Consider the following 13,317-nt stretch of genomic DNA (forward strand, 5'->3'; position numbering starts at 1 on the left):
GATGTCGGGTGTTCCTGACACGCAGAAGCACAGCCCCGAACCACCAGCTCATTAACCCAGAGTTCTACACCAAGTCCCGCAGTGTTGCCTTACCCACGCCCCCCCCCCCCCCCCAATGCCCAGTGACATCATGACCACCTGTTTAATTCTATAAGGTCCTAGTTAAGGGGGGGGGGGGGGGGGGTTCACCTCAACAACACCATTGCCCTGTTCCATGTTCAACAATCTTCTCAAAAGGACAAAGAACAACAACGGAGAAGTCAAACCATGCCGTTTCACTCCTCGAGAAAGCCCACTCGAACACATCCGCTCAGTAGACCCCCGCAGATCATCATCACCGCTTCCCTTCTACACCCCATGGCTCAGCTCCGCTAATAAAAACCACCAGCCGCCGACTGTGGTCCGACTCTCAGGAGGCCATGCCTCTTGTAATCTCAGTCAACATCGCCCCGGTAGTCTCAGCAGGTGACCGACCGTCTGGGAAGCCTCGTCCCTGTCGGCCCGCCTCGCCCATGGCCTAGAGCATTTCCAACTACTCTCAGCTCACGATATACCATCTCCTGTTTTGCCTTACCATGGGCCATGTCAGCCTGCTTTCTTCTTGGCATCAGGCTTCACTGGTTTGGCCACGCACCCACCCTCAGTCACATATACTGGCCATCTCGCTCCGAATGCTTTACTATCAGACGGCTTCTTCGTCTATTCCAAGACCACGCTATTTCTGGTCGTGCTGATACTGCCTAGTCCCTACCGAGTCTCGAGGACCTGTGAACGTCTAATCAGATACAAGGATGCGATGCCTCGTCACCCAGGACTCCTCCCAAGCCCAGGTCCAACCCTAAGCCCCATATTCATGTGACCCTCCACTTTCCCCGGCCGTCGTTGTCGTCGTCGAATCAATCCTGCGTCGTGTCCATTGCGTCGCCCTGCGCCCTGGCCTTGGCCGCCGCGATCCTCTCGCCCTTCCACTTCTCGATCTTGTCCTTCAGCTCGGTGTGAGGGATCACGTCGTCCACCGTCATCGGCTGCCGCGTGAACGGATCCTTGGGGTCCGATAGCAGGTGCTGCACGATGGTGCCACGGTCGACAATGTGCTTTGACGGCAAGATCACTGGGTCCTTCATCAGGTCACCCATGATCGGGTCCTCGAACTCTGCGGGGATGTCGCCGAGGTCCAGTTCCGCCTGATCCGTAATCTTCTTCGACTCCTCAAACTTGCTCTTCAGTCTGTCAAACTGCTCAAGCTCGCTGGCGTCCTTCATGCTCCGCTTCGACAGGATGAATCTGGCCTTGTCCAGCACCTCCGGCTTGTACGACCGCCCGTCCGAAGCGACCGCGTCGATGAACGCTTGCGACGACCCCAGGTTGAGGTAGATGTCGACAAAGTCCGACAGCAGCACTCGCGGCTGGAAGTGGTACTTTGACGGGTTGTTCACCTTGAGCTGGCCCATCTTCGGGCCCGCCAGCGTCTCCAGGTTGTAGTTCAGCATGCTCGCCAGACGCTGCACGATTTCCGGCATCGTGAAGGCCGACGCCAGTGCCGACGTGAAGAGCTTCATCATCGCCAGTGTCTCGTTGGCCAGCTGCATATACGACCCCGCCTGTCCCTCCAGCGCCTGCAGCTCTTCCTGCTTCTTCTCCCTTTCTTGCGCTGATAGACTGTTGCCGAATTCCAGCTCTTGCTGCAAAGTGTGGATCTTGGGGAATTTCGTCAACGCCTCGTCGAGCACGTAGGTGGCATCGTTAAGCAGTAGGTTGACGAATTGAACAAAAAATTGTCGGTTGACCCTGTTGTTTGTCAGTCATCTGTTCGTCTTTCTTCTTCATCCATGATATATGCATAGAGGTTTTCGAGACAACATGTATGAAGACTAGGAACAAAGAGACCAAACAAGCCTCTTGACAGTGGATGGCAATCGTCGTCAACTTACTTGCTCTCTCGCGTCAACTGCTGCTTGTAGATGTCGTTGCCCCAGACACACTTGATAACTTGGAAGATCTCGTAACGGATGTTGAATTTGTCGTAGAACTGGGTATGGGCGCCGGTCGATTCCGCCTCAATGTAGAACTTCATCAGCGCGTGCAAGAGGTTATCATTGGCGAATTTCGACCCGTAAAGCTGATCGCCGAGGACGCCCTTCTTGAAGTGCATAAACGGCCACGTGCCAGAGAAAAGCAACGTAACCAGCGAGGACTTGAGGTAGGGGTTCTTGATGTATTCAGACGAGCGCAAGAAGGCGATGCACAATGCAATCATTTCACTGCCAACGGCAGAGGGCATGATCTGAGGGAGATACCTATTGCTAGTTAGCGATGCTTGATACGACACTTGAACGCGAGCTTGGAACTACGGCACTCTTAAGATACCGGAGGTCGACATACCGATACACAAACTTGAAGTTGTCCACCACGTCCTGGAGCGCGTACTCGGGGAGACACGCAAAAGCTTCGGGCGCCTGGGCAGGCAGGGGAAGTTGAAGGTCCTTGTCCGGTGTGTAGTTGGTTTGACTGGCCAGGCGAAGCAACCAGACGGCCACGTATCGCATGAACCGAAGCGACAGCTCCTGCATCTTTTCGTCTAGAAACACGCCCTCTATAGCGTATTTCATCGCGATGGCCTTCTCCAGGACAGCCGTGTGCCGCTTGAGCGTCAACTCAAACATGGCAAGCTGCGCGGGTTGCTATTTTAACATACATCAGCTTCAGCACAATTCATAATACACCTGGCACGATGCACAGCAGCCGGCGGAGACACCACTCACATTCTGCACCTTTGGCCGTTCGGCCTCCATGGCTGTAAGATGCTTCTCGTACCACTTGATGTCACGCTCCAAGCTCTTGAGCTTCGAGTTTGTCGCCTCACTTCCATAGTGATGCGCGGCAAGGGTTAAGAAGAAGACTTCGGTGATGAAGTTGGAGTTACCTTCAGTCTTCTTGGCGTAGAATGCATCAGATGCTGACTGGTCCGCGTTGAGCTTGGTTTCTTCTTTGATATCCACGCGAGGGTTGCGCCGGAAATATTCCACCTCGATTCTGTCGACCTTTGAAAAGGTGGTGTCCATAAAAGGTGAGCAGAAACGGTCCAGGATAACAGTCAAGTTCATCATGAAGCCGTCTGAAGATACCTCCTTGGGATCGACCTGAATAGCCCTGCGCTTGTGATTGGTATTGATTGCCGAGGCGAACCAGTCCAGGACCCGTGTCCGGGTCTCCGTGTCCGCCCGGATGAAAGCATTGGCGATGGTAAAGAGTTCGTCCTGGTGAACCCGTAGAATGGCTCGCAGGGCGTCTTGCGAGGGCGCGGCCCGGCTTCGGTCCAACCCTCGCGGGTTGGGAAAGTAGGTCAGCGTCACTTCGGACTGCAGAGGCGATAACCGGAAGAAGGGTCCCAATATGGTCTCCCTTTCGACAAACGCGCCAGACTTCTGCGCCGTCATGAAGTTGGGGTGCTGTGAAAGGGCATTCAGCAGAGGCGGGAACTTGGTATACGACATCAATGCCTGTGAGCAAGCGTTAGTGTATTCGGCAGGTGAAGCGGCGAGGTAATAGGTCAGGTCGGAAGATGTAGGATGCCGCGCAGGAGGCAGAATACTCCTGAAAGGCGAGCCGTCGTGGGAAAACTTCAAGTATGCGCCGAAGACAGACAACGAAGGGCACTCACGTTGATGTACGGTTTGTAGTCGCTCTCCATAGTCAACCCAGACAGCTTAGTACTGATGGAATGCATAGCATCGGCGAATACAGCCGGGAACTGTTCGTCCTCTGGGAACCGCTTAACGGCTTCCCGGAGGAAGTCCAAACAGACGCCGTCATCCTGCTCATGTCCCCGCAGCAGGTATGGGACCAGGCTCTCGGGCTGCGACCGTCTGGGATGGTTGTGAGTATGGTCCCGGAGGCATTATGCGCAAGGGCGTTTGACTTACCCAAAGAGATCGGGTATCGTGAGGGCGAACAAACAGTTGCTAACACACAGTCTCTTTGCTTCCTCCAAAATCTCTCTCTTTTCGGGCGTCTCCTTGATGATGTTGGACCGGATAATCCGCTTGAAGCAGGGAAGGAGGTAACCCAGGATCGGCTTTTCGGCAGGGACAGCGGTGACGGCCTCCAACAGGGCGCTGTCGAGAACGGCAGCAGTGAGCTTCAGTGGCGATCCATTCTCCTTCAGCTCCTGACCTGTCTCGGACAGAAAGTTCAGCTTGGGGCCGTTGATGTCAGTGACGCGGTCAGGATCGACAGTGATGCGGAAGACGTGGCTGAGTATCCTGTCCGAGAAGTCTTCAACAGATTCTTCCGTGTTGGCCTTCTTCGCGGGGGCAGGCGCTGGGGCGCGATCGTCGATCTTAGAGGAGCCTCGCTTCTGAGCACCGCCTTCTGTCGTCGGCGACGCAGCGCCTGCGGATCTAACGCCAAGCTGGGTGAAAGGGTTCGCGGCGGCGGGTTTCGGGGTAGAGGAAGGCGTCAGGTCTGCCGGGGACTTGCCTTTGGCTTCGCTCGTCGTTGCTGCAGTCGAGGTCTCGGCGTCGGTCTCTGGGTTTGGCGAGCTGTCTTCAGGCTTCGGGGATCTGGTCGACGAGCCGAGCTTGGCCAGCCGTCGAAGTCGGATCTAGGCAGCATACAGTTAGAATCGTAGACAATGTAAAAGGGTTCCGTGCAGCTGTAAAGTTGCTGCCACTGCTTGCAAGCTTCGTCGCTGGTACCATGGATGCCACCTTTGCTGGCTCATTTCAACAGCGTTGTTCAGGCGTCGCTGCCATGGGCATGCCAGGACGACGGCGAAGGGGACGCCGCAGCGAGAGCCAACAGTATGGAGGACAACACCAAAGGCGACTGAAGCCTAGACGGACCAGGGAAAAGGTATCGGGGAGCTCTCCTACATCGTTCATCTTCTTGGAATCGGGCGCGTCTGGCGCCTGGTTGTTCTCGTTGGGATCCATAGTAGGCTAGCCGTCGGAATCAATGGGTAGCGGTAGTTCGCGGCGAGTTTGACGATACCAAGCCTAGCTTCCTGGGACGAGGCTGAGACGAAAATTCGAGATTGAGGCCGGAGTGTGTACAGAGAAGGGAAAAGCAAGTCGGACGGATGTTGATTGACGGACAGGGCCTCGCGGGTTCAGCGCAGAGGGCAGAGGTGAAGTCAGGTACAGGCGAGCAGCAAGGTAGGTAGGTACGGATACAGTGAGGTGCAAGGTGTACCACGACTGGTGGCGGGGAGCAAGTCAGTGACGGGCACCGCCGGGGCAGGCGATGAAAGTGGGGCACGGGGCGGAATTCAGGCACTGTGGTGCACTAGTGCCTGTTAAGTCCGACGCGTGGAGCCCCTCCGATTAGCGGACAATCCACTGGAAACCTTCAACTCAAAGTCCGCAAAGTCAAGACCACATCGATTAGTAAGCTTCGATGTCCTCCGCATGCACTACCTACCTACCTAGGTACCTCACCCAAGGTGTGATAGCCTGAGATTCCAAAGCATTCCACACTGGGAAAGGCAGCAGCCAACGACTCATGAATTGGATTTTTTGTTTACGACAAGCTTAGAGGATTTGGATTTGTCTATGATCGGGACCATGTTTTGTTTCCCTTTGTGCATCCCGGCAAATGCCGCCGTTTGCTACCCCCCTCCCCCCTTCAACACCGGATCGAGACATTGTCAAAAACGTCCATTCCCTCTAGACCCCTAAACTCTTTGCTCAAGTCTCGACGACATCGGCCACTGGGCAGCTTCAGACGAACAGATGAAAAAGTAGGCGCTTGTTGATGGGTACGTCATCGCAAGTGGCGACAAAATCCAGGGACAGCAGCAGAGGGGTAGAACTTTGGCGGGGACAAGGTATTGTATGAGTGAGCGCCTTGGTCCTTGGATCTTTTCTAAGTTTTCGTCAAACGCAACCTGTGACCGGTGCCGACCTCTAGATTGAATGTTGCATGCTTACTTCCACGTGTTCGGCCATCGTCTTGACTGACTATGGTATACCTACTTTGGGTGGAAACAACTCTCCTGATCAGCCATTACGAGCTTGAACAGAAATATGGCATTGCAAATGCGCATTTTTGTGTCACTCTACTCGGTATAAGATAGCCAATTTGGTTTCAAAGGGCGGTTTACTAGATAAGTAGCATACAGCCGCCAGGGTATTTCCGCGTCGTTCCATGTCGTGCATCTCAACCCCGTTGCCCAAGTCCCTGAACGCCAGAAAATTTGAAAAAAGTCGTACTGGTACATAAGCCCGCGCGCCTGACAGAAAAGAAAGAAGCAATGCTCGGGATCAGTATCATCATCCAAAGGGTGTGGTGCTTCTCCCGCGGCCTCCATTTTCATTCACCGGCCTGCGGGCTCTGGAAAGCGCGTGTGCAAACTAAGGTCCAGCTAGCAATTTATATGTGCAAAGTCGCGTGTTGGTTAGAGCTGTCTGTGTGATTTTCAAAGCCGAGGGATGCCGTTCGATCCGTCGCTCAGTCTTCGAGATGTTGACGGGCCGGCTTCGCCATCGCTGTCGGAGCTGCCGCGCGTGCGGCTGGTGCTGCTGACACTACGATTGGCCAGACGGCTGCGCTCGACTTCCTCGCGGCTCTTGTTCATGAGCCAGGCCATGTGCATCTTTAGTATGCCCAGGTTGCTCCTGATCTCGGTGATCTGGTCCTTGATCGGCATGACCTGGTTCAGGACCATGACCGTCTGGCGCCCTTCCAAGTCGGTCAGCTCCTTCTTGAGCTCCTCCATGCGGCGTTCCATGTCCTCGTATATGGTCATAACGGCCTCGGTGGGTTTAAACTTTGGACCGCCTTGGACGTTGTTGAGGCTGAAGACGTCGTCCCACGAGATGCAATCGCGTCGCTCGTCCTTCAGTTCCATGATCTGCCTCTCCTGCTCTTCCGTCTGCTTCTGCAGCTTCTCGATCTGTTTCTCTTGGGCTTTGACCTTCTCGCCCACGACGGCAACGACCTTGTAGATGCAGTCGTCTTGGTGGGCGCCCAGGATCTTGCGAAGCGCCTCGTGTGTGCAACCGTAATCGACATATTTGCAGGCAACCGACGCCTCGGGACAGCTGCTGTCGCGGTGTTGGCTGACTTCGGAAAGCTTGATCGTCGCGCCGCAGTCGGAGCAGCTCGTCGTGTTTTTGGTACACTTCTTATTGATGTGGTCCGCCATGGACGCCGCCTCCATCTTGTCTTCGCAGTATTCGCATGTCTGCTCGAAATGCCAGCACTTGCCCGAGACTGCAAGCCACTGCTGCACCCTCTTGTCGCAGGCCTTGTCGGGACAGTCGTGCAGCGTGTACCTGCAGTTGATGGTGTGCTTAACAACCTCCTCGCGCTTCATCTTTTCGCTACATCCTCGCTCAGTGTTGGGGCACTCGACAACTAGGCTATCGAGAATGTTGGTCAAGAGTCTCGACGTCTTGCAGTCCCTGGCGCGAAACCTGGTGCGGTCGATGGGGCATGTATCGGACGAATGGAAATGGCGCTTGAGGCATTCGAGACAGAAGGTATGGTCGCAGGGCGTGATTATGGGAGTAATGACGGGAAGCTTGCAGATGGGACAGAGAAGGTTATCGTCGGGCTCGTCGGCGTACAGCAAGGCGGAGAAGTCGAGCAATTCCCTGACTTTGCTGGGGCTGATGGAGTGTCGCAACGCTTCCCGAGTAGATATTTCTTCGACCGGCCACTGGTTGGGAGGAGTTCGTGCTGGGTTGCCAACGATACGATTAGCTGGGTGCTCAACGATGCGCTCTCGTTTCTCTTAGGCCCGGGTGATACTCACGCGTCAGGGGGATAGGGACTCCCTCGAGCGACCGCACAGCCTCTTCGACGAGGTTGTGGACAAGATGGGTAGTGGCAGAGCCGTCGCCGGGGAAGCTAGGATGTGACATGATGGGCGGGTGCTCTGGTTGCCAACCTCTGCTGTATATGGACTCTACCTATGCAACGCAGCGACACAGATCACGACATGTCCCGGAAGACCATGGTGTTGGAGCGCGGGGCTGGGGGTGAGGAAATAGGTTGCTTGCGGGTATTGTGGGTGTATTCCAGGCGGTGACGAGATGACGATGCTTTCTTGTGGATATCTGTTTGGGGGGTGGTGCTGCCGACGATGGGTTGCGCAGGGTCAATTCCCAAGGGACATGGGAGGAGGGAAGGGAAACTTTGGAGGCAATCCCATCCAGTAAATCCGTCCCGCCTCGCGCCCGTCGGCAAACATGGAACCTTCAGTAATCGCAGGTACCTTCCTCTGTGCTGTAGGCACGGCAGGGAAGGAGGTACCTGCTTGACAGGTGGAGAGATAGTGACGTGACTCGAGCCGAGGGTGCGATACGCCGATAAGGATCGATGGAGCCTATCGAGTTTAGAACAGTGTTTTCGTTTGGGCACTGTACCCTGACACAGTCCCCGCACATGGCATTTAGCATTCAGCATGCATTTAGCATTCATCATTGCATTCAGCATTGGCGGCTGTCGGCCAAATCCCAAACCGCATCTTTTCTTCCTCCAGCGTCTCGCACTTTTCTTTATTCAACCCTGTCGGGAAACGGGGATTCGCATGCCTTCATCGCCAATGATGTGGAGAAGAGGGCCCATGTAACCATCTCGGTCGAAACAGGCGCCCTCAGTTCATCATAGCAACGCAAAAGCTTACCTCGACTCTAGTAACTGCAGTCGTCTGCTGCTCCAAGCGGAATGCATGTCCTCACCCAAACATGAAATGAAGCATTGCGATACTGGCACCAAGCAGTGAACATGTCGAGTTATCACGGCACGGCCGTAAGCATTCACACGGAAGGACCTTAATCGATGTGTATCCAATACCTCACTTGCAGACCTCACAAAGAGCACCTTGTCACTGGTCTAAATCGGGCTGGTCATCAACGCCAACAAGGAGTCGCGTGCATATCCAGCATGGACACTTTGAATCTTACGTGAGATTCGCCAATCCATCGCGCCAAGCCAACGTTGTCATGCATCGAAGCGAGACAGACAATCAAGCTGTTTTCTCCGACGTGTCACTCTGCCTCAAACCAAGGGTTGGCCACGGCCGCTCGCTCGAACGCTCTGTTGTCGCCAATCCAACTTCGCGGCGCTAAACCACAGTGGTGGCATCGCCATGCTCGATCCTGGACCCTGAGCTCCAGCTGCAGCGCCCTCCCCAACCCAAGTTGCAACCTCCAGCTGGACCCTATGAGGTTTTCAAATACAGCCCTGGCGCTGCACCACGCCCAACAGCAATAGCGTATGGAAAGCATCAAGCGGATCATGCCACGCGAGCCGCGCGGCCCCTCCGATATCCGAGTGATCAGAAATCCTATCGACTGCTTCATTCGCTCCTTTGCGAAATAACGCCGTCCGGTTCGGCCCAGGTTGCCCACGGCCATAGCTCCGCCAATCCCCTCCCCAGACATCTTACTGCGTTGTGGCATACGGAAGCTATCGCAAGTCCGTCAGCCCTAGACGCTGGGGTCGAGGGCTGGTGGTGGTGGTGGTGGCGGCGGGTTGGCGGAGGTTGGGGTGCTGCAAGCTCACTCATGCGAGCCAGATGTCACTGCTTGCTTGGCTTCAGATGGCGTGGAACTATTTAATCGCGGCGACGAGTCGTTCCAAATCTCGAGTGACGAGACGATGCTTCAGTCATTTTCTCCTAGGTTGTGAGATCATCCCTTCAGTCCGGGTTTTCGAGACGTCTCCGTTTCCATCCATTCTTCACGTTCTATATCCTACAGATCGTTACGCCGTACGCAGCCTGTGTTCAAAATGGCAACTTACGGAGACGCCCCGCCCCCCGTGCCGCCGCCTGTGACATCCAGCAAGCGCTCCAAGAAGGCGCCTCAGGAGATACTCTCTGACTTCTGGGACAAGTTCCATTCAAAACACCCCGGAAAGGTGACATCCGTCTTCCCCCGGTCTCTCTACGCCTCTCTACTCCCCTCCTTCCAAGCGAGGGGCGCCTCGTCCGCCCGCAACGCCCAAGAATCGTATGAGGCCGCCGCCCGTGAGTGCCGGGAGAAAGTGAAGCGCATCATCCGCGAGTGTGATCGCACCAACGGGAAGTACACCGACGCCGACTTCGACATCGAGCGAGATCCCTACAGCAACTGTCTCAACGGCCTCATCCGCGATGGGGACTTTGGCCCTGGTGGCAGCGGCGCCGCCGTCGTTGACGGACCCAATGTTAGCAGCTGGGACGTCAAGAATAGCCTCGACACCCTTGCTGCCGCCCAGGTCTTGGGCCCCAACTCCACTATCCCCTTCGACCCGGCCGCCGTGAGTCGCTTTCTCGCAAGCGATGAAATTTGGAATCCCTTTGCCAATGCGGGAGATCGTTCGGGAAACCGTTCAGGAACAATGACGGGGGTAAAGTCAGGCTCTGTCAAGGCCTCGAAGCGCGGCGGTGTCCGGGGCGGTGAATGGTACAGCCCAGGGTCGATCCATCGTGTCGACTGGATCTTTGAGTCGCCTCAGTTCACAGTCAACGGCTATTCCTCCTCCGATATCAAGCAGGGCGCTAACGGGGATTGCTGGTGGCTCGCTGCCGTTGCAACCATTGCACACCGCAAGGACCTCATGCAGAAGATTTGCGTTGCGCGGGACGAGGAGTGCGGTGTGTACGGTTTCGTGTTCCAGCGCGACGGCGACTGGATCTCGACTGTCATCGACGACAACCTGTACCTCAGGGATTCTGATTTCGACTTCTACGGTGATGTATACGATGCCAGCGGCAAAAAGGCCCGGCTGCACCGCAAGCGCAACCAGACGGGGTCCGACGCGTTGTACTTCGCCCGGTGCGAGGACCAAAACGAGACCTGGCTGCCCTTGCTTGAGAAGGCCTACGCCAAGGTCCACGGCGACTACGAGGCCATCTCGGGTGGCTGGCCAGGCGAGGCAGTCGAGGATATGACGGGTGGTGTCACGTCGACCATCGCCACCAACCGAGTGCTGCGCAAGGACAAGCTCTGGAAGGAGCTTGTCAACTCGGATGGCGAGTTCGTCTTTGCTCTGGCCGCCATGGGCACCGGTTGGGACTGGCGGAAAAGCGGCCTCGCACTTGGGCACGCGTACTCAATCCTCCAGTCCCGGGAAGAAGTAGACGAAGACGGCAAGAAGGTCCGGCTCGTGCAAATCAGGTAAGTCCTCTCGCATACCGGCAATTGTCCAGCTTGAAAGCACGCCTGGCTAATTTCCCACCAGAAACCCCTGGGGCGAACGATCCGACGGCGGCGTCGGCGAGTGGAACGGCCCCTGGTCCGATGGGTCCAAGGAGTGGACGCCGTACTGGTTGAAACGCTTCAACCACACTTTTGGCGACGACGGCGTCTTCTGGATGTCATACGAAGATATGCTGTCAACCTTTATGTATATTCACCGCACCCGGCTGTTCGATGAGAAGTGGACCGTTGTGCAGCAGTGGACGTCTGCCAATGTCTCTTGGGTCACGGGCTACCTCCAGACCAAGTTCATCGTCGAGGTGAAGAAGTCGGGCATGGTCGTAATCGTGCTCACGCAGCTCGACGACCGGTACTTTCACGGCTTTGAGGGCCAGTATTGGTTCGAACTGCACTTCGTCCTGCAGAAGGCGACCCCGGAAGCCACGGGCGACGGCGCCAAGAATGGCGCCGAAAGCAAAGACACCCCCGAGCCGGAGCAGATCTGCCGCGTCCGCCCCGTGCACAAATGGGAGAACCGGTCCGTCAGCTGCGAGGTCGATCTCGAGCCGGGCGTATACGAGGTCCTCCCCAAGGTCACGGCCGCGCGCCACCACAACGGCGACGCCGCGAAGCCCGTCGAGGACATCGTCAAAGAGTACGCGGAGCGCAACCCGCAGAAGCTGCGGCAGGTCGGCCTGCAGTACGACATCGCGCACGCCAAGGGGGGCGTGCGGGACGAGGACGAGCTGATTGAGAAGAAGAAGCTCGAGGCCAAGGCGAAGAAGGAGAGCAAGAAGGCCAAGAAGAAAAGGAAGCAGAGGAAGGCGCTCGGCATTGCTGCCAAGGTGCTTGAGGATTCGGCCAAGGTTGTGTCGGACATGGCGAACGAGGGCAAGAAGACCGACGAGGCCAAGAGTGAAGTCAAGGCGGAGCCGAAGACGGATTCTGGGCAGGAGAAGGAGAAGGAGAAAGAGAAGGAGTCCACCGGCAGCAGCCAAAAACCTGCCACCATAGACGACAAGCCAGCGGATCTCGCTAGCTCCTCCAAACCCGCTGAAGGACCCACGACGGAGCCCAAGAAGCCTGACGAGAAGAAAGACGAAAACATGGAGAAAAAGAAGGAGGAGAAGGGGGAGGAAGCCGCCACGGCTGCAGAGGCGCCCGTCGTACCCCCGCCGGCAGCCGAAGATGCAGAGGCCCCCGAAGAGGCGTCGGCTGAGAAGGAAGACTCGGAGTCGGAGACGGACGCCGAATCCACAGTTGAAGATGACGACGACGAAGTGACTGGAACGCCTTGGAATGCCGTCTGCGTGCTCGGGCTGCGGGTGTACGCCCGGGACCCGGATGTGGCGATCAAGCTGACCACGCCGAGCGACGCGGAGGAGGCTTCGAGTTTGACTGTCGACGGGGAGGCCGCCGGTGCGACTGCGTAGAGAAGGATGTGTGTGAGGGTGTTATGATTAATGAGATTCTGATGGGAATGTTTGATGTCTTTTCTTATCGTTTCTCTAGTTGGGTGTAGACGGACGTCATAGCATACCAGAGTTGCCGTATGTCTCCGAATTGGAACCAACTGTAAGCGAATATTCCGCGGCAGTCTCAATGGCAGCCGCTTTCAAAGTCAGTTTCTCAGTCATATATGCCTTGTAACTGTCGGGCTCCCCCTAGTAGGCCTGAGGCAGTGCCGCCAGTTATCGGTTCGACCTTGGACGGTGTCATGGCAAGACTTAAGTCTTGGAGCACGTTTCCATCCCCCAGGTCGGTCTCTGCATTCCAGGTTTTTACAAATCTGATGCGAGACCCTGCCCTTCGGCATGCTGCGAATCACAATGATGTAGCCCGCTGTGATGTACACTCGGTCCTTACCGGATAACACGTATAGACCCGTCTTCTTCAAGCTGCTTCGCTGTCTGAAGATAAGGAACTGGGACAGTTGTTTATCAACGTGCACCATCATGCCTGGGACGTCACGTCCCGGTTTTGGAGAGAATGTATTCTTAGGGTCTCTCCAAACTTGAGACACAATGTAAAGGCGGAAGACAACAGCGAAGGATGGGACGACGTGACGGTATACCCCATAGACTCTGTTCACAATGTGCCATCTACTCACTGTCATTCAACATGAGACATGCCGCCGTGATTCTGCTGAAAAGCCAGCGGTTCTTTCGGCCTCAAAGTCCGTCAC

At 56.0% G+C, this 13,317-nt stretch overlaps 3 protein-coding genes across 3 annotated transcripts; 1 reads left to right on the top strand and 2 right to left on the bottom strand.

Annotated features, from left to right (window-relative positions):
- Positions 1-669: 669 nt before the first annotated feature.
- CDEST_07333 (Putative U-box domain, Zinc finger, RING/FYVE/PHD-type, ubiquitin conjugation factor E4, core) lies at positions 670-5,167 on the bottom strand. The gene is made up of 7 exons (XM_062923492.1): positions 4,875-5,167; positions 3,924-4,603; positions 3,662-3,866; positions 2,763-3,500; positions 2,383-2,681; positions 1,932-2,297; positions 670-1,788 (listed from the first exon to the last, which is right to left on the bottom strand). The coding sequence occupies exons 1-7, from the start codon at positions 4,932-4,934 to the stop codon at positions 897-899; spliced, it is 3,240 nt and encodes a 1,079-aa protein (XP_062779543.1). The 5' UTR covers positions 4,935-5,167; the 3' UTR covers positions 670-896.
- Positions 5,168-6,078: 911 nt separating this feature from the next.
- Positions 6,079-8,137, bottom strand: CDEST_07334 (Putative Zinc finger, TRAF-type, Zinc finger, RING-type, Zinc finger, RING/FYVE/PHD-type). The gene is made up of 2 exons (XM_062923493.1): positions 7,760-8,137; positions 6,079-7,683 (listed from the first exon to the last, which is right to left on the bottom strand). Exons 1-2 carry the CDS (start codon positions 7,866-7,868, stop codon positions 6,419-6,421), a joined length of 1,374 nt encoding a protein of 457 aa, XP_062779544.1. The 5' UTR covers positions 7,869-8,137; the 3' UTR covers positions 6,079-6,418.
- A 317-nt stretch (positions 8,138-8,454) lies between these two features.
- CDEST_07335 (Putative cysteine peptidase, cysteine active, peptidase C2, calpain, catalytic) lies at positions 8,455-12,789 on the top strand. The gene is made up of 2 exons (XM_062923494.1): positions 8,455-11,111; positions 11,176-12,789. The coding sequence occupies exons 1-2, from the start codon at positions 9,742-9,744 to the stop codon at positions 12,563-12,565; spliced, it is 2,760 nt and encodes a 919-aa protein (XP_062779545.1). The 5' UTR covers positions 8,455-9,741; the 3' UTR covers positions 12,566-12,789.
- Positions 12,790-13,317: the final 528 nt, after the last annotated feature.

Source organism: Colletotrichum destructivum, chromosome 4 (assembly GCF_034447905.1).
Source record: "Colletotrichum destructivum chromosome 4, complete sequence".
Classification (NCBI taxonomy): Eukaryota; Fungi; Ascomycota; class Sordariomycetes; order Glomerellales; family Glomerellaceae; genus Colletotrichum; species Colletotrichum destructivum.